The sequence below is a fragment of the Chenopodium album genome, chromosome 11, assembly GCF_948465745.1.
Source record: "Chenopodium album chromosome 11, dcCheAlbu1.1, whole genome shotgun sequence".
Taxonomy (NCBI): domain Eukaryota; kingdom Viridiplantae; phylum Streptophyta; class Magnoliopsida; order Caryophyllales; family Amaranthaceae; genus Chenopodium; species Chenopodium album.
The window spans coordinates 37,641,209-37,662,716 of record NC_137844.1 but is presented as its reverse complement, the minus strand read 5'-3'; the positions used below and the strand labels follow the sequence as shown (position 1 = coordinate 37,662,716).

General features: G+C 37.4%; 1 protein-coding gene and 1 non-coding gene across 2 annotated transcripts; both read left to right on the top strand.

Moving 5' to 3' along the window:
- The first annotated feature begins 3,250 nt into the window (after positions 1 to 3,250).
- Positions 3,251 to 4,392, top strand: LOC145566577 (protein FAR1-RELATED SEQUENCE 5-like). Its single transcript, XM_081625951.1, has 2 exons — positions 3,251 to 4,235; positions 4,361 to 4,392. The coding sequence occupies exons 1-2, from the start codon at positions 3,251 to 3,253 to the stop codon at positions 4,390 to 4,392; spliced, it is 1,017 nt and encodes a 338-aa protein (XP_081482077.1).
- Positions 4,393 to 10,408: 6,016 nt separating this feature from the next.
- LOC145569634 (small nucleolar RNA R71) lies at positions 10,409 to 10,515 on the top strand. The gene has a single exon (XR_014096208.1). It is a non-coding gene; the product is annotated as a small nucleolar RNA R71 (small nucleolar RNA).
- Positions 10,516 to 21,508: the final 10,993 nt, after the last annotated feature.

Below are 21,508 nucleotides of genomic sequence, written 5' to 3'. Positions count from 1 at the left end.
ATCCACTTTGAACAATTAACAAGTTAATGAGAATCCATTTGATAATCAATCATGCAAAGAAAGAATTAAAATGGGAATTAATTACACTCAAGAGCAATCTCTCAAATTCCTAGCCTAGATCCCTCATTGACTAGGTGCATAAAAGAAATTTACCCAAAATGCAATCAAATATAAAAATTCTAATTCACAATCCCTTGCCAAACTAGAACTAATATGAAATTAAGTTTGCTATCATGGGAGATCAATCCAATCTAAAACAAACAACATGCCATCATCAATTCAATCAATTTAATCACACAATTATCATCAAATTTATCTCAAATAACTCAATTAACCATTACAAAGCTTCACTCAACACCTAGGAAGTGCCCGAGAAACAATCTTCTGTGAAACAGCAATACCCCAAAAATTGACCAGAAGTGCCCGAAAATTGGCTTCAAAGATAAACGGGATGATTTGTGTAAAAAGAGGAGAAGAAAAGAAGAGAATTGGTGTGAAGAATGTGAGAGGTATGGAGGGGTATTTATAGGCTAGCTCATGCAAGAATTATGGTAAGAGAATTTGGGAAGAATTATGGTAAGTAGGGTTTAAGGGATTACTTGGAGAAGTGAGTAAAGATTTAAGGAAATTTTTGATATTGAAGAGATTGTGTATAATTGAATATGGAAGGTATGATTGTCATGAAAAATATTAAGGAAATTGGAAGTACTTGGGGAATAATTAAGAAAAATAGATGGCAAGAAAATATAATGATTGGATACTAAAAAGATGGAGAATTAGATTTAAGAAAAATAGGAGATTTTAATGAGATAAATAAAAATACAATTTACCAAAAATATTTTTCCCAAAATCTATATGGGATGGCCGAAATTTTTGAGCTTTCCTAAGCTCATATTTTCGGCCCTCCTATTTAGTACTTTAGGAAATTATTTTGCTAGTTTTAAGGAATTAAAATAATTGTGTAAATAATATTTATTGTAATAAATAATTAAATAATAAAATACCAAATATTCACCAAATAATTTCACTAATAAAATCAGATTTTCTCTTAGGAAAATCCGAAATTTATTAGCCAAATAAATGGGATTTTCGGACTTATTAAAATAATAATAATAAAATATAGCTTTTGCCTTAATTAAAATATCCAAAATATATAAATAATCCGGTTTTTAAAATAGGATAAATGGATAATAAATCTTATCCAAAATAATAATTTGTTTTTAAAATAATTTTGGCACCAAAATTCAAATATCGTTTTGGCTCCAAGTTTTAAATAGTAAGTTAAATTACTAAAATACCCTTTTTAGAAAATAATAATTAATTAATTAGGAAAATACGTATAAAAATACGGGGTATTACAACAAGAGTGTGCATTCGGCTTCAACAAATTGAGAAATTTCCAATCGCAACGTTCGTGTTACTGCTGTTACAATTGCGGGAGGGTGTTAATTAGAGATATGATATCATCAATAATGGAAAATATATGTGTGATATATTTTCCGTATTGATCTTATTAGGAGAATAATATATTTGTGATATATTTTCCGTATTGATCTTATTAGGAGAATAATATATTTATCTTTATTTATGTTAAAGATATTAGTTAGAGAATATATTTTTAGGTTTATGGTTATGTTGATATATCTTTGAGAAAGATTGTTTCCTATCTTATGATATTAGGTTTTATATAAATACTCTACCTTTGATGAATAAAAGCCAAGCCATTCTATTCTATTTCCTCTCTAATTTGTCATTTTTTTTGAAGGATTATATTTAATAGTTAAACATCTCTAAATCATAACATACAAAATATTGATATGGTTCTTCTTAAACTTTTTTTTTTTCAAAACATGTTAGAGATATGAGATATCGGAAAATATATGTGATATAATTTCTGTAGATATCAATAAGAGAATAAAATATTTAGGTTTATTTTATGCTAAGATATTATTTACTTATCTAGAGAATATATCTTTAAGATTTATGGTTAGGCTAGTATATCTTTTAGGAAGATTGTTTCCTATCTTATGAGATTAGGTTTTGTATAAATACCCAACCAATTGATGAATAATAATCAAGGAATACAAAGCCATTCTATTAACTCACTTCCATCTAATTTTTCAAAATATTAAATTTTTTAAAGATGATTATCATAACATTAAGAAAAAACAATAAAACATTATTAAAATTTTGAGATTATCATAGGGGGGTGTTAAATACCGCCATCCATAATGATCAAAACCGCCATCATTTCAAGTAAAAGGACTTTCTTGCCCTTAATAAATATTTACCCAATTTTTTATAAAATTTTTCTAACTTTAATTAATTGACTACAATTACCGCGTCACTACCTAGATTGGACCACCACCATTAATAGATTGGACCACCACCACGAACAGAAAAGTTATCGGAAATGAATGATAATCACGGTGATTCATCGGAAAACCAACCGCAATCTCAACCGTCGGCTTTTGAGCAAGTACTACTTCGCAATTTAAATTTGACGGAAAACTTGATTTGAAATTGGTCAACCGGTGCACGAAACCGGTCAACCTTCCCGGTAATCGGTTTTGTGCGCCGGTTGACCAGAGAAGTTGACCGGTTTTGAACACCAGTTGACCGTGGTGGTCTATCGGTTTTCCACGCCGGTTACCGTGGGCAACCGGAGCTGAAATCCGGTTATCCGTCACGGTCAACCGGTGGTCAAATCCGGTCAACCTTGACGGTCAACCGGTTTCCAGCTCCGGTTGACTATGGTCACGTTGCTTTTTTTTTTTTTTAAAAAAAATAATATTATTATATTTTAAGATTATTATTATAATTATAATTATTAATGTTATATTGTTCGTTATTATTAATTAAAAGAATTATTTATTTGTATCAGGCGTCATTATCAGATTACGGCAGTGATGGTGTTGATTATAGCTCGTATTTTCAGACTAGAGAAGTTTTCCCGACCTAGCAAGCAACTGTTGATTGGGCTAGAGAGATTGCCACTCCATTAGGGTTCTTTTTGACAAATTCATCGTATAAGAAACAAAGAAATGGGCTTCCAATTAATTACATGAAATGTGATCGTGGGGAGAGAAACAGAGGGGAAAATCGGGACCGTGAAAATGCCACACGCAAGAACACGAAGAGCGAGGGTTGTAAATGTACGTTTCAAATCTCGGCTCGATGTTTGCGGGACATGGAAGGATGAATAATTAAATCTAAAAAGGGTTTGAAAGGCATGCATAACCATCCGCTCATGGTTTATCGAGAGGGTCACCAACAGGTTAGTGGTCTTAGTCCAGTTGCAAAGACGCTTGTTATTGATATGACTTCTGCAACAGCTAAGCCGCGTCACATTATGGCAGCCGTGAAAGAGAAGTTTCTGAATGAGAACTCTAACAAGAGACATATCTACAATGTGAGAAGTCGTGCTCGTCTAGATGCTTGTGAAGGTCGAGATGTTGCGCACCAGTTTGTTCACTTGGCAAATGAGTACAAGTATGTCACTTGGATAAATGTTGATCCAGATACCCGTGCCATCACCCATGCTTTTTTGGCCCACCTAGAGATGGCTAATATGTTACGTATGTATCCACATGCCATTGGGATGGATTCTACGTACAAGACCAACATATATAACATGCCATTCTTCGAGCTCATTAGTGTCACGCCTACAAATCAAAACTTTTTGATCGGATATGCTATATTGAAGAGCGAAACTTATGAAAGCTACAAGTGGGTTTTGGAGAAATTGCAGTTGTACATTGGATTTGAGGTGGCTCCGAATGTTTTTCTTACTGATTGTGAGTTGGGGTTGATGAAGGATTTGAAAGAGGTCTTTCCGAATTGTGCGCATTTATTATGCGGGTGGCACATTAACAAGGATGTGTTGGCAAGGGCCCACTATTTGTGTGGGAAGGATATGTTGATGGCCGAGAGATTTCGAAATGGTAGATGGAGAAGAGTAATGTGTTCGACCACTGTTGCCGAGTATGAGTTAGAGTTGCAAACTATGAAAGCGACGTGGGGAGCATCGAACCCACCACTGGTGAAATATGTCGAGGAGCAATGGTTGGTCCACAAGGAGAAATTTGTACGAGTTTGGACGAATTTGGTGATGCACTTCGACAATGTCAACACATGTAGAGTGGAGAGCCAACATTCCGTACTTAAACAATGGTTCGACAGTTCTACAGGAGCATTAGACACTATCTTCCGTCGTGTGCACAACAACATTGAGGGTATGCTAATTGAGATTCGTCACCATTTAGAGGACTCGAGACGGCGAATGGGGTCACAACACAACATCATGCCTTTGCTTCATCTTAACGGCTTTATGTCATTTCGAGGTCTTGATATTTTACAGGAGGAGTTGAAGAGGATGAGAGAGTTATCTGATGATGTGTTGGATAGGTGTGGGTGTGCGTTGCTCACGACGCACGGTCTCCCATGTGCATGCACCATGTGGACAACAATTCTTGTAGGGACGGGGTTGTATTTGGATCAAGTCCATCCATTTTGGAAGACATTAGTGATCGGTGAGGGCATTGACATTCCCGTTTTTGCTGAGGAGTTGATAGCTTTTGAATCTCTCCCAAGCATCGTAGAGAGACTCATCGGGCTCTTGTTGAAAGTTTGAAATCTTGGACCTCAACTCCGCCGTTTTCCCAAGAGGAATGAACCTCCCAAGGAATGCCGAAGTTACCTCATTCCAAGTTGTCAATGAATTCGGAGCCAACCTATCGAGCCAATCACTTGCACTCCCCGAAAGAGAAAATTTGAACATGCTTAGAAGAATGTACTCCGGAGTCACCCCATTTGCCTTCACGGTGCTACAATACCGTGTGAATTGCTTTAGATGCGCAATGGGGTCCTCATGCTTTGCCCCGGAGAATTGATGACCCTCAATCAAGGTGATAAGGGCGGGCCTTATCTCGAAATTATTTGCTTCGGTAGTGGGAGTAACAATCCCACTTGCTTCTTGATACGGAAGAGGAACACCAAACTCTCTCAAAGTCTTATTTGGAAGAGCCATCTCAAATTGGTGAAGAGGTGGAGAAGTTGGAGAATTTGTCCTTGGTGACTCTAATGGAATGGTGTCTTCAGTAGTCTCACTAGAACTAGATTGATCGGACTCAACTACCACTTGTGGCTCACTTGATGTGGCACCACTAGCTTTCGCCCTCTTTTCTCTTCGATTTGCCCTTACTACTTTTTCAAGCTCGAGATTCAACGGCACAAGAGGAAGTTTCCTATTGCTGCGCTTGGGCATAAACAAAGAAGACTAGAAGGGAGATTAGTAGGTTAGTCAAAGAAAACAGAGAAAAATAAAGCTATACAAATGAACTAGTCTCACATATCTCATAAGTAACTCAATGCTTAACGCCATTCCCCGGCAATGGCGCCATTTTGGTAGAGGGAATAATCGGTCGTTGGAAAATCACCCCAAACCAAACAATGTTTTTACCAAAACTAACCTAAGACAAGTCTAGGGCAAGTAGAGGATCGTGTCCACAGGGAATGGGTGAAGAACACCAAGAGTATGAAACGGTTGTAAGCTAATTCGGTCACAAATTTGGTTTTGAATGGTTAGCTACTATATAAAAGAATGCTAGGGGAAACGGGATTCAACACCAACCAAAACCAAGGAATCAATAACAAGGACGAATCATGAGTACACATAGAAGATAGAAAAGGAACTTATCATTGCCTTCTTTCAAAGTCACAACATAAGTACTCCCTAGATTAAGCACTAACACGATAAGGGTTAAGTCTCAAGGATAGGAAGTGGGTTTCTAGCTCGAGTTTGTCTCTCGATCGCTCCGAACTAGCATGAATCTCGAATAATTGGGATTTCTCACCTAATTACCATACTAAAGCAACCTAGTCAATGAAACCAAACATCCAAAATCATGAAAGTAGCATAATCTAATTACACAAGAAAAGACTCACTCCAAAACCCCATCTTTCGATGCGAGAAGAGGGATGAACACATGGGCATAATGTGGCCAACAAAATACACATGCAATTATCAATTCAAGCACAAACAACTATCAATCCAAGGTAGCACATGAATAATTCCAAGTCAATTAACCATAGCTTGGTTGGGTCTTCACCCAACCCCTAACTAAGAGACTACTCACTAAACATGGTGGAAATTAATCTATCAATTAAAGTAAGGGTTTTCATGAATTCAAATAAGCTAGGAAAGAGATGAAACAAGGATAGATTAAACATGCAAGAATAAATAAAAAAGATTAAGGGAGAAATTATCAACTCAAAGCAATTAAAATTGAAAATTAAGAGCAAGAGATAGAGGAAAGAGATTACTTAATAAACTTCAAAGTTGAGAAATTGTTGAATTCAAGAGAACAATCTTCAATTAATCTACTACAATGATTGAGTTGAGAAGTTCTAAGCTAATTAATGAGGGTTGAGAGAAACTAAGGACCTAAGAAAACTAAAAGGGGAAGAAGATCCGAAAAACTGAAACCAAACGTCCTATTTATATGCCCAAAAATTACATCGTAAAATCCGTCAAAATCAGGCTTCAGAACAGGAGGAGCGCCCGCTCCAGTAAGTAGGAGCGCCCGCTCCTCTGTATGGAGCGCCCGCTCCTGGGCTCTCTGTATGCCCTCTCCTCTTGCACCAGTTTGAGGCAGTTTGTAGGAAAACAGGGAGGAGCGCCCGCTCCTATACAGGTGCACGCCCGCTCCTAAAAGTGCAGGGGAGGCAGAATGTGGCAGTTCAGGCAGGAGCGCCCGCTCCTAAAAGGCTGCATGCCCGCTCCTGCTTTCCTTTGCTTCCAAAGAGTATTTCTTCATGCTTATGCTATTAGCATCGTACCTACAAGCACGAGCACACACATAAAAAGAAACGGGGAAGCCAAAAGATGCAAATTAGCACAAGAGGAGTTAGAAAAAGGGATTAGAGTAGGGGAAAGAGTACAAAATTGTGTTTAGAAAGCCATGATAAGTGGACAAATAAAACTCTTATCAAATTCCCCCAAGCTAGCCAATTGCTTGTCCCTAAGCAATTCACTTGGCGCAAAAGAAACCAATAGATTAGTCCGCTCAAAGAAAAGCACATGTAAAGATAAAAGAATCCTTAAGCAATAAAACTCGAGCATGAGGTATATGCCTAAGATCAACCACGGTCATGACTAGCCAAGACCTAGCTAACCTTCCCGAATGTACTCAACTTTGGTCCATTCAACCAATCTTACCGCGTCCCCAACACAAAGTTCAAATTCCCCCTAATGGTAGTGTCTCATGACTCCTCGAAGGAGCCGGAAGAAAAATAGACAAAAGAAGGCTTAGAACACTCGACATCTCAATGATAAGTACCCTCTCCATATGCTTGTGAACCAACTCCCTCCACCGACTACGGCTTCAACTACTCTACTAACATTACAAGACTCAAGGATTACGGCACAAAGTTAAGGCATAGAGAAAACTAGAAGTTTAAAGTCAAGCTAAGATATATAGCACTAAGAGCAAACCTAAAGAGGTTTCTAACTTTGACCCAAATTACAAATTATGAATAAACTTGAAACAAAAATGCACCCCCAAGCTTTTTTTAATTGCTAGGGTGGTGGCTATTCATCACTTCTTTTTCTTTCTTTCTTTCTCTATTTTTTTTTCTTTTCTTTTTTTCTTTTTCTCTCTTTTTTTTTATTATTTTTTTTTTCTAACTTGGCATTTACAACACAAACTATTATTTATAATAACTTAAAGATTGAACTAATGAAACAAGAATGGCATGCCTTAACTTTGTGCGAATGAACAATACATAACAACCTTCATAATCACTAAGAGTAGTTTAGGCCGCGATCTTGGGAGTTAAGACTCAAGTTCTCGATCTAGGTACTAAATCAGAGAGGATCCTTGCCACTCATTCAAAATGTAGTAGGCTTGAAAAAATATTACAACCTCACTTTTGGGAACAATGTGGGATCAATTACTACCTTTCGGGGTTCAAATTCCTTTGATATGGGCGACACCTTCTTACCACAATCCTAGACTTTTGGTTTTGTACATTCGGTAAGGTTATTCTCACACTAGCCTAAACTAGCCAATTCTATGTTCAACCAAGGGCATCTAAACCATGCTCGAAATTTTATTACCAAAAGAAAGCAAATATCCATCACATGCAATTCAATATCATCATTGAGGACTATTTTAATAGCAAAAATGTAGAAGATGGACCAAGAAACTCATACCTCAAGTTGGATAGTAGAGGTTTTAGCTCTACACATGGGCATTCCTTACAATTGTCTTTCATGAGTTGTTTCTTCACTTCTTCTTTTCCAATTACTAGGTTTGCTTCTTCCTTGTCCATGGGGGTGGAGTCAAGAATCTCCTCAATTGGCTCCATCCCCATGTCTTCGTTGCAAGACCTATCTTTGCTTTCAAGTTCATACTCAAGAGAATCATTAGTGTTATGCAAATGCAATTGTATGGATTCATTAATAACATTCTCAACAATATCAATACTCATACAATCATCCATGTTGGAAGGACATTTCATAACTTGGTTCAATTTGAATTCCACTTTCTCTTTTCCAACAAGCAAAGACAATTTACCATGTTTCACATCAATAATAGCCCCCGCCGTGGCTAAGAAAGGCCTACCTAGAATTATGGGGACATTCAAGTCCTCATCCATATCAAGCACAATAAAATCCACCGGAATGTAAAGTTTGCCCACCCTAAGGGGGACATCCTCTAATTTTCCCAAAGGCATCTTAACCGAACGATCGGCTAATTGAAGGGAAATGTTGGTGGGCTTTAACTCTCCTAGGCCAAGTCTTTTGCACATAGAAAGGGGCATCAAGCTTATGCTAGCACCAAGATCACATAAAGCACGATCAATTACCATTTCACCAATAGCACATGGAATAGAAAAACTACCGGGATCTTTAAGCTTAGTGGGCAACTTATTTTGAATAATTGCACTACAATTTTCCGGCATATTAATCGTTTCCACAAAGTCAACTTCTCTTTTATTACTCAAAATGTCTTTAAGAAATTTAGCATAAGTTGGCATTTGTTTAATAGCATCGGTGAATGGAATGTTAACATAAAGCTTCCTCAAGACTTCCAAAAACTTAGCAAATTGTTCATCAAGTCTAGACCCGGCAAACCTTCCCGGAAAAGGAAGCTTTGCCACATGTAGTGGGATTTCACTCTCTTTTTTTTTTTCTTCAACTTCTTTCTTTTTGGTTTTCTCTTCTTCTTCTACTCTCTTTTTGTTTTTCTCTTCTTCTTCTTCTACTCTCTTTTTGTTTTTCCCTTCTTCTTCTTCTACTCTCTTTTTGTTTTTCTCTTCTTCTTCTTCTACTCTCAACTCTCCGTGGGAATCACTCATTTCAATCACTCTTTATTTTGACTTCTCACCTTCTAAGTCATGTTGCATTCCCTTCCCTTGAACTTCCCCCAAGCTTTTTCCACTCCTAGCTACAATGGCATTGACTTGCTCTCTAGGATCTAGACCTTGACTAGGCAATGAGGTACTAGACTTGCCTTTAAGGGCACTAGCTATTTGGGCCATTTGATTTTCCAACATTTTATTGTGGGTTTGCATTTGCTTTAAGCTTTCCTCTAAGTCATTTGTCTTTTTAGTTTGGGAGTTCATGAATTGCTCCAACATGCTTTCTAGATTAGACTTAGGAGGAGGGGGAGCTTGAATTTGAAGTGGTGGTCGAGGGATAGGAGCTATGGTTGGTCTTACTCCTCCATTAAAACCGAGTGGGTTGTGAGTGGAAGAGTATTGGCCTTTTTGTTGGTATCTATTGTCATTTCTATAATTCCGTTGATTATTAGACACATAATTACCACTACCACTAGCTTGACCTTGACCACTACCTTGCCCTTGGTTTTGGCCACTTCTCCAACCAAAATTAGGGTGATGTTTCCATCCCTCGTTGTAGGTGTTGGAGTAGGGGTCAAACCTAGGATTAGCATTCACGTTATTGACTTGTTCCATGGAAGGGGAAGGGGAACATTGCTCATTCAACAAATAACAATCGGAAGACGCATGGTCTTCACCACCACATACATCACAAGACATCAATTGCATAGACACATTATCATTCGAAGAATTAGATGCACGTGAGTTAGGGAGGGGGGAGATAGGAGGGGGAGAAGATTGCATTTGATCAAATTTAGAAGACAAGGCATCCAATTTTGAACTAAGCATGTTAATAGCATTTACCTCATACTTTCCCCCTCTCTTAGAGGTGCTTCTCTCATCGGGGCTCCAATCGGTGTAGTTTTGGACTACATCCTCTATGATCTTTAATTCCTACGCGGGTGGCTTGTTCATGAGTGGCCCACCCGAAGCTCCATCTAAGAGTATGTGGTCCGATCTCAAGAGACCCCTATAGAATCCATGAAGCAAGAGCCAATCTTCCATCCCATGGTGGGGGCATTGTTGTTGATAGCTTTAAATTCTCTCCCATGCATCGTAGAGAGACTCATCGGGCTCTTGTTGAAAGTTTGAAATCTTGGACCTCAACTCCGCCGTTTTCCCAAGAGGAATGAACCTCCCAAGGAATGCCGAAGTTACCTCATTCAAAGTTGTCAATGAATTCAGAGTCAACCTATCGAGCCAATCACTTGCACTCCCCGAAAGAGAAAATTTGAACATGCTTAGAAGAATGTACTCCGGCGTCACCCCATTTGCCTTCACGGTGCTACAATACCGTGTAAATTGCTTTATATGCGCAATGGGGTCCTCATGCTTTGCCCCGGAGAATTGATGACCCTCAATCAAGGTGATAAGGGTGGGCCTTATCTCGAAATTATTTGCTTCGGTAGTGGGAGTAACAATCCCACTTGCTTCTTGATACGGAGGAGGAACACCAAACTCTCTCAAAGTCTTATTTGGAAGAGCCATCTCAAATTGGTGAAGAGGTGGAGAAGTTGGAGAATTTATCCTTGGTGACTCTAATGGAATGGTGTCTCCACTAGTCTCACTAGAACTAGATTGATCGGACTCAACTACCACTTGTGGCTCACTTGATGTGGCACCACTAGCTTTCGCCCTCTTTTCTCTTCGATTTGCCCTTACTACTTTTTCAAGCTCGAGATTCAACGGCACAAGAGGAAGTTTCCTATTGCTGCGCTTGGGCATAAATAAAGAAGACTAGAAGGGAGATTAGTAGGTTAGTCAAAGAAAACAGAGAAAAATAAAGCTATACAAATGAACTAGTCTCACATATCTCATAAGTAACTCAATGCTTAACGCCATTCCCCGGCAACGGCGCCATTTTGGTAGAGGGAATAATCGGTCGTTGGAAAATCACCCCAAACCAAACAATGTTTTTACCAAAACTAACCTAAGACAAGTCTAGGGCAAGTAGAGGATCGTGTCCACAGGGAATGGGTGAAGAACACCAAGAGTATGAAACGGTTGTAAGCTAATTCGGTCACAAATTTGGTTTTGAATGGTTAGCTACTATATAAAAGAATGCTAGGGGAAACGGGATTCAACACCAACCAAAACCAAGGAATCAATAACAAGGACGAATCATGAGTACACATAGAAGATAGAAAAGGAACTTATCATTGCCTTCTTTCAAAGTCACAACATAAGTACTCCCTAGATTAAGCACTAACACGATAAGGGTTAAGTCTCAAGGATAGGAAGTGGGTTTCTAGCTCGAGTTTGTCTCTCGATCGCTCCGAACTAGCATGAATCTCGAATAATTGGGATTTCTCACCTAATTATCATACTAAAGCAACCTAGTCAATGAAACCAAACATCCAAAATCATGAAAGTAGCATAATCTAATTACACAAGAAAAGACTCACTCCAAAACCCCATCTTTCGATGCGAGAAGAGGGATGAACACATGGGCATAATGTGGCCAACAAAATACACATGCAATTATCAATTCAAGCACAAACAACTATCAATCCAAGGTAGCACATGAATAATTCCAAGTCAATTAACCATAGCTTGGTTGGGTCTTCACCCAACCCCTAACTAAGAGACTACTCACTAAACATGGTGGAAATTAATCTATCAATTAAAGTAAGGGTTTTCATGAATTCAAATAAGCTAGGAAAGAGATGAAACAAGGATAGATTAAACATGCAAGAATAAATAAACAAGATTAAGGGAGAAATTATCAACTCAAAGCAATTAAAATTGAAAATTAAGAGCAAGAGATAGAGGAAAGAGATTACTTAATAAACTTCAAAGTTGAGAAATTGTTGAATTCAAGAGAACAATCTTCAATTAATCTACTACAATGATTGAGTTGAGAAGTTCTAAGCTAATTAATGAAGGTTGAGAGAAACTAAGGACCTAAGAAAACTAAAAGGGGAAGAAGATCCGAAAAACTGAAACCAAACGTCCTATTTATATGCCCAAAAATTACATCGTAAAATCCGTCAAAATCAGGCTTCAGAACAGGAGGAGCGCCCGCTCCAGTAAGTAGGAGCGCCCGCTCCTCTGTATGGAGCGCCCGCTCCTGGGCTCTCTGTATGCCCTCTCCTCTTGCACCAGTTTGAGGCAGTTTGTAGGAAAACAGGGAGGAGCGCCCGCTCCTATACAGGTGCACGCCCGCTCCTAAAAGTGCAGGGGAGGCAGAATGTGGCAGTTCAGGCAGGAGCGTCCGCTCCTAAAAGGCTGCACGCCCGCTCCTGCTTTCCTTTGCTTCCAAAGAGTATTTCTTCATGCTTATGCTATTAGCATCGTACCTACAAGCACGAGCACACACATAAAAAGAAACGGGGAAGCCAAAAGATGCAAATTAGCACAAGAGGAGTTAGAAAAAGGGATTAGAGTAGGGGAAAGAGTACAAAATTGTGTTTAGAAAGCCATGATAAGTGGACAAATAAAACACTTATCAGCGGCCCACCGGTGGTAGTGGTGGCCGGCAATGAGGGGGAAGCCGAAAAGGGGAAGGGGGAAAAAGAGAAAGAAAAAGAAAAAGAAAAATAAAGAGAAAGGGAGAGAAGTTTACCTTGGGTTTTCTCCACTCTGGGCAAAGTTTGATTTGCCTCAAGTGTTGAATATTTATACCCCTTCTCTAGAAACCCTTCTCCCTAAACTTTCCTTTTTTAATCTTTCATAATCCCTTCCCTAATAAAACTTTCCTAAAATAAAACTTTCTTAAATTAAATCCCAACTTAAATAAAATAATTAATTAAATATACTTTCCTTTTATAAAATATTTTTAAACTTAATAAAATGAATAATTAAAATACTTTAAATAAAATATTTCAATTTAATTAAATACTTCTCAAAATACTTATTTTAATTAAAATACGTATAAAAATACGAGGTATTACAGTCTACCCTCCTTAAAAGAAGTTTCGTCCCGAAACTTGGGAAACAAAATTCAAAGTTTTTCCTCACTTAGTATATTATTGTTGTACTTTTTGTCATACCTTTACCTTTTTGTGTCTCATTGAGAACACAATAACTCAAAATACTCATTCAAATTGTGCAAAAAGCACAAAAATAACTGAAAATATAGGGAAAAAGCGCGAAATTCTACCGTATTCTACCCCCCTAAAAGAAAACGAGTTATGTCCCCGTAACTCAACATACCTGAAACAACTCTGGGTATTTCTTTTTCATTTCTTCTTCTGCCTCCAAGTGGCTTCCTCATATTCTTGGTTAGACCATAGAACTTTACAATCTTAATATTCTTATTGCGTGTACTACGCACTTTACTGTCAAGAATTTTGACAGGTCTCTCTTCATAGGTTAAACTTTGGTCTAGTTCAATGGTTTTAGGTTGTAGCACATGGGATTTATCAGGTATATACCTTTTTAATTGAGACACATGAAATACATCATGCACTTTGCTTAGCTCCATAGGTAAACCTATAAGCTACTTTGCCTATCCTTTGTAGAATTTCATATGGACCAATGTACTTTGGGCTCAATTTTCCTTTCTTCCCAAATCTCATTACTCCTTTCATTGCTGATATCTTTAATAACATCTTGTCACCAACATCAAATTCCTCTTCTCTACGCTTCAAATTTGTGTAGCTCTTTTGGCGATCTTGAGCTGCTTGAATCTTAGCTTGAATTTCCCTTATTTGCTTCACTGTATCCTCAATCATTTGAGGCCCTAGTTACATTGTTTCACTTATGTCGTTCCAACAAATTGGACTACGACACTTCCTCCCATATAATGCCTCAAATGGAGCCATTCCTATGCTCGCATGATAACTATTATTGTAGGAAAATTCAATCAAATCCAAGCTATCCTCCCATCCTCCTTGGAAGTCTATAACACAAGCTCTTAACATGTCCTCCAAGGTTTGAATGGTTCTCTCAGTTTGCCCATCTGTGGCAGGGTGAAACGCTATACTCATCTTAAGTGTCGTACCAAAGTTTTCCTACACGCTTTTCCAGAATTTTAAAAGAAACCTGGAATCTCTGTCAAACACAATATCCTTTGGAACTCCATGTAACCTCACAACATTCTTGATGTAAGCTTGTGCAAGTTGCTCCATCTTCCAAGTCTCCTTCATTGGTATAAACACCGCAGATTTTATAAGCTGTCCACCACTACCCAAATGGTATCATTTGCACTCTTTGATTTTGGAAGGAAAGTTACAAAATCCATTGAAATGCAATCCCACTTCCATCCAGGAATTTCCAATGATTGCACAGTTCCCTGGGGCCTCTTGTGCTCTACTTTCACCTTTTGGCAAGTCAGACACTTTGCTACAAATTCCGTAACTTCATTCTTCATTCTAGGCCACCAATACACCTTTTTAAAGTCCTTATATAGCTTATCCCCTCCTGGGTGCACTGAATAGGGTGTATTATGTCCCTCTTCCATTAGCTTTCTCTTCACTTCCTCACACTTTTGAGGTACACACCCATCGATCTTTGTACCTCAAACTCCCATCTTCATGAATCTTGAAATCTGTAGCTTTGCCTTGCTTTATTTTTGCATGAATTTTATCCAATTTTACATCTCATGCTTGGTTTTTCCTTATCTCATCGAATATGGTTGGTTGGATAGTCAAATTCGCAAAAATGTCAGCTGGTACACCCCATTCTACCACTTCTAAGTTCATTTTACTCATTTCCATACATAACTCATCAGCCACTATCAAAGTATTCAATCCATGACTGGTCTTACGACTTAGAGCATCTGCAACTACATTTGCTTTCCCTTCATGGTATTGTATGTCCAAGTCATAATCCGTCGTATACTCTAACCATCTCCTTTGTCGAGAGTTCAAATCCTTTTGTGTGAAAATGTATTTCAAGCTCTTTTGGTCTGTGTAAATTCTATATTTCACTCCATACAAGTAATGACGCCAGATTCTTAGTGCAAATATAATTGCAGCAAGTTCTAAATCATGGGTTGGGTAATTTACTTCATGGGTCTTTAAATGCCTTGATGCATATGCAATTACCTTCCCATTTTGCATAAGCACACACCCCAAACCATTCTTTGATGCATCACTATACCCATCATAGATACCACTGTCGTCTGGCAGTGTAAGCACTGGTGCTGTAACCAGCTTCTGTTTCAAGATTTGGAATGCTTCTTCACACTTATCATCCACTAGAATTTCTTGCCCTTTTTCATCAGAGTAGTCATAGGTTTAGCAATCTTTGAGAAATCTTTCACAATACGCCTATAATATCCTGCTAGACCTAAGAAACTTCGAACATCAGACACTGTTTTGGGCGTAGGCCAACCCTTCACAGGTTCAATTTTGGCTGGATCCACTTCCACGCCATCCTTAGACACAAATTGACCTAAGAATGCTACTTTTCCAACCAAAATTCGCACTTAGAGAACTTTGCATAAAGATTGTTTTCTCTCAGTGTTTGCAGAATTGCCCTCAGGTGTTCTACATGCTCTTCTTTGCTCTTTGAATACACCAATATATAATCTATGAACACTACCACAAATTTATCCATAAATTGATGAAACATTCTGTTCATCAAATCCATAAAGATTGCCAGAGCATTTGTCAATCCAAATGGCATCACTGTAAAATCATAGTGTCCATATCTCGTCCTAAATGCAGTTTTAGGTATTTCTTCATCTGCAATCCTCAACTGATGATATCCGGACCTTAAGTCAATCGTAGAAAACACGGTTGCGCCTTTCAACCCCTCAAACAGATCATCAATCCTTGGAAGTGGATACTTGTTCTTTATTGTCACCTTATTTAATTCTCTGTAATCAATACACAACCTCATGCTCCCATCTTTCTTCTTAACAAACAAAACTGGTGCTCCCTAAGGAGATGCACTCGGTCTAATGTATCCCTTGTCTAACAAATCCTGCAGTTGCTCCATCAATTCACTCATCTCTGCAGGTGCCATTTGATATGGTGCTTTGGATATTGGTGATGTCCTTGGGACTAAGTCTATAGTGAAATCAATTGCTCTCTTAGGTGGCATTCTAGGGATCTCGTCCGGAAATACATCCACAAATTCATTTACCACTTCTATATCTTCTGGCTTAGCTACTTCATCATGACCCATGTTTCTCACACTACAAAATTACACCGGATGCCTCTTTTTCATATACTTTGCCAACTTTAACACAGATATCAACCTAGGGAATTTAGCTTCTCCATGCATCCAATAAGTCACTGACTTATTCTTACTTGTGTTCATTTTCACTTTCTGCGATCGGCAACTGATTTCTGCATTGTACTTGCTCAACCAATCCATTCCCAGGATGACATCAAAATCTTTTAACCTAAACTCGATGAGGTCAGACTAAAACACATTCCCTTCGATCTCTAAAGGCACATTCCTAAAGGTTTTGGTACACTTCACTACCCCACCCGTCGGAATGGTTATTGGTAAATCTACTACTTCTACTGTTTTTAAACAGTCTTTAAGTTTCGAAACAATTCTTTTCAAAATGAAAGAAAAAGTTGCACCAGAATCAAATAAAACTTTAACAAGAATAGAGTGAATAGAAAAAGTACCAGTGATGACATCTTTCGTGGAATCAGTCTCATGCCTACTTAACACATTCAATTTTCTTACAGCTCCACTTTTCTGCTGATTGTTCCCATTGCTGCTATTATTGTTACTCTTTGCTCTATTCTGCTGCGCTCCCTTATTTCCAATGAAGTTATTGTTGTTTCCCTGAAAGTTCCTTTGGGTCCCTCCTGAATTATTGTTTTGCTTATTCCCATTAGAACCTTTGGAGAAACACTCTTATTCTCTATGCCCCAACTTGTTAGAAGCACGATAAGCAACCAGATTTCCATCATAGTCCCTTCCGGGATGGTTATTCTTGCACCTCTTGCAAAAGTAACGCCTCTCATTTTTGTTATTTCCTTGGTTATTGTTTCTAGCCCCACCATTGAAGTTACGTCCTCCTTGACGATTGTTACCTTGGGAATTGTTGTTGTTGTTGTGGAAGTTATTGTTGTTATGGTGGTATTTTTGCTTCTTGAAGTTATTTTGGTTACCCTGTTGGTTACCAGAGTTCTGTCCCACCTCTTTCCTCTTCTCTTTCACTTCCACATCAGCTAGTTCCTTCTTTTTCTTCATCTCCAAAGCATACAAGTGTGCACCTCGGTCGTACACCTCATCCAAGGTTTCAAACACTTGTCCACATAACTTCAGCTGTAAATCAGTAGTCAAACCACTCTCAAATTTCCTAGCCTTTGCCTTCTCCGTAGATATGGACTTTTCAGCAAAACGAGACAGCTCAATAAACTTTGTATAGTATTCAGTCACTGACATTTCCTCCATCCTGAGGTTTCAGAACTCCTCAGCCTTTTGCTTCTATAAGAAGCTAGGGTAAAACTTATCTCTCACTTTCTCTTGGAACTTAGTCCAATTGAATCCAGGAAGCGCTCTAATAGTTGTCTCATTTTTCTGCCACCAAAGATCAGCTTCACCTCTCAAGTAATAAGTAGCACAGCCCACCTTAGAATTTTCTAGGCATCCAACTGCCCCAAATAGTTTCTCAAACTCCCTTAATCGATTTTCTAGTATGGTAGGGTCAGGCTCTCCTTGATAGGTTGGTGGTTTGCTTTGGGCCACCTTTTTGAAAAGTTCTCCCTGAGCATCCCCATTGTTGGTTGAATTCCTGGCCAACTGTTGGGCCACAACTGCTAATCGTCTCATAACCTCACTCAAATCACCCCCATTATTACCATAATTACTTCCCCTGCCATTTTGCTTCTCCTGAATTAAGAACAAGGGTTTATATTAGAAATGGCATTGGTTAGCTCTCAAGACATACACTCATCTATTACTTAACACCCTCGAAACATTCACAGTAAAATTTGAAACTAACAAATTGGGATAGCAAAAGCTAAAAATTCCCTAAATTTGTAGCTTTGTCAATCAATTATTGATTGCTAACCAACCATACATTTAATAAAGCATCACATAGATAAATAAAAATAATTCCCATAGATTCTCATAGCTTAGAAATAAATTATTGGAATTAATTTGTTTGGAATTTGGCTATTGGGATAGTGATGTGAAATGGAAGATTTTGGGAAATGAAATGAATTATTTATCAATAATATAAATAATTTAACAAAGAAATAAATAGGACTTTCATTAATTAAAATATAATAGAATTGCTGAAATAAAATTGAGTTCTAGAAACTTATGTACTACATAAGTTCACTGACTCAATGTGGTCATGTCACTTATTAATTTAAAACTGAAATAATAATAGTAATAAACTGTAATTAAAACTGATTATTCATAACGAGGAAAACTATAAAAATCTAATCCTTTCGGATGTTGTCTTTCTTGTCTGCCGACTGTTTGTAGCTATCAAGGTCAAATTCAGGATCATATGTCTCCTCCATGGGTTCAGATGACTCTGGTTCAGGTTCTACCTGCACGAACTCTCCCTCTTCCTCCTCATCAGAAGAAATTTCTATAATGATTGGAGTTAGAGGTGGATTTGGATTAGAAATTTCCATGAGTGAACTATTTTCCTCCCCTTGCTCTCCATTCTCTGCTTGACCACCCTGTGAAGAAGAAGAAGAAGAAGAAGAAGAAGAAGAAGAAGAAGAAGAAGAAGAAGAAGAAGAACTCCCTGACTGATGACTAGGAGAAGGGGGATTTTGCCCCACTGGATTTTCGAAATAATAGTCATGGTATGGAAAGTGGAGTTGTCGACAATGGGCTTTCTCGACCCTAACAAGATAAGAAATCAAAAATCTGTAATCCGGGTACCATTGTCCATAATAGTCCCTACATTTGTAGTAGTTCGGGATGCCCCCTGGTAAATAGAAATCAGAAAATTTGGATTTGACAGCATAATAAGGAGGCTCGTCAAGAAAGCAACGGACAATCATAGCTAATATACAATTAGGGCTATCAAAAATCCTGTCCCTTAAAACATTGCTCATGTAGGAAGAGTAAAAGCGAATCTTTTGAACATAATCATAGGGATGTTCATTAGGTTTCTTAGTGAGAGTGCCTAGTTCGATGTATCTGCTAGGAAGATTCAGCATCCTGTAAAGAAAATGCTTAGAAAAGAATTCCTTTTTCCAAAGAAAACAAAATAATACAGTTCTTGCATGAATTAGGTTCAATGTTCAATCAAACAATTTTCTTATTTCTAAACACATAAATACATATTTTCAAGCATATATTCACATGATTAAACATTCACAACCTAAATATTTAATGCATATAAGAACATGGTTATTTCTAACTTATATGTCCAAATTCTTTCCTACTCATTCTCACCAACATGCTTTAAAAACTGTAAACATATAATACTTACCTTAACCCTTGCTTTCCTGCAAAAGGACAAACTAAAAAAAATATTTTTGACTCCTTTTTAATTTATATTTTCGAAATTAAATAGGGAAGAAGACCAAAAAATTTCGGTCCTCACCCCCTAAAAAAAAAATTTCAAACCTTCCCAAAATAAAAAATAAAAAAAAATTCGGACCCCCTTTAAACTAAAAAAAAATTTCGATTTTTAAATTTAATCAATTAAATATTTGATCTTCCCAAAATAAAATAAAATATAATAATTCTTTAAAAAATTTCACCAATAAATAAGTACTTGGCCAAGTTTAAAATTAGAACACTTTAAAACACGTTTTTGGCTTTAGTGGTAATAAATCTCAACCTAAGCTCTGATACCACTTTGTAACACCCTAGAAATTCCTTTCTTTTAAAATACATGTTTTGCTCTGTTTAAAACTTTAAATAGGAATATCTAAGACATTACTGCCACCATGAAAACGGCTAAGGCAACTATCAAAGACAAACAGCGGAAGACTAATTTCAAAACCATTCAAAACAAGTCAACTTGAAAAGTCAATCAACGTAAGTAAAGTTAAACCAAAGTCAAACGAAGTAAAATAAAATCAACCTACAACTTGGAACCATTATATGCCCTTATTAAAACCAAACCAACTTCAAAACTTTTGCGTTAGTCATGCATAATAATAATATCATAAATAATTAAAGCATTAAACACATCATATACTTATAGAAACTAGCATGATTCGCTCTTCACTTATGCCCATTCATGAATATGTTTGTAACACCCCAATAATTCTCCCTTTTCCCAAACCACTTATTTTAAATAAAATAGAGGAGAACCATTGGCATGTTACCGTCACATGTTAAAACGTTAAGGCTTTATCAAAGTATCACAGCAGAAATCCAACTTAAATCTTAAAATAATATAATCTAGAAAACCAATAAGTCAAAGCTTACAAATTGGAACCATAAAGGCCCTTATTAAAACCAAACCAATATTCAAAATCCCAAAACATAAATAAATAGTAAAACATAAATAAGTTCAACACAAAGAACGAATAATCTCAATCACACCAATCCCTTGACAATGCGTATGTCAAATCCCCGAACTTCACATCATCAAGCTAACCTGTGCAATACTGCTCCCCAATAATACAAGTGTAATAATTGGACCATCACAGGGTCATTGAAAAGCAAAGGCCATGACCAAAAATAACACACACAAAAGCACGCAATCAGCAAAGCTGAGTACATACAAGCTACAACGTACAAAACCTAGCATGCTCAATTAATTAAAGTAAATAAACATACAATACGAATTCATTAATCAAGACTCCACACTTAGACAATTCAATTGACTCAACATACTTACTAACCAATTCCAACCACTTGACTCTTTATATTTAATTTAATTAATTTAATTTGGAGTAAGCAATAGACAAGGTTGTCCAACCCACCAAATCATTTTGGTCCCAATTGACCATTTAAAATAAAAGTTTAGCGCAATGCAAGAATGGGCGCGACTCCAATCTCACAAAGTTAGTCTAAGATCCCATCTAACTTTCATTATAAAATAAAAATAATGTAAATACCAAAAGAGAAGAGGACATGTTGATCAAACAAGCCTCAGAAAGCCACGGGCTACCACCGTGTACCCCAACCCATAATTGTCAATACTCTAGAAGTGCACACTTCCAAAGTTTTATTGCTCATCCTTGTTTCACTTTACGTGATTACCAATTTAATTAATAGCCGACTCATTCAAGTAGAACATACATAACAATCATACATC

Bases quoted from the DNA above. Each gene is read 5' to 3' on its own strand.
- LOC145566577 (XM_081625951.1), top strand. From the start codon at position 3,251: ATGGTTTATCGAGAGGGTCACCAACAGGTTAGTGGTCTTAGTCCAGTT. The intron at 4,236-4,360 runs GTATGCTAATTG...GATATTTTACAG, and splicing joins TGTGCACAACAACATTGAGG to GAGGAGTTGAAGAGGATGAG.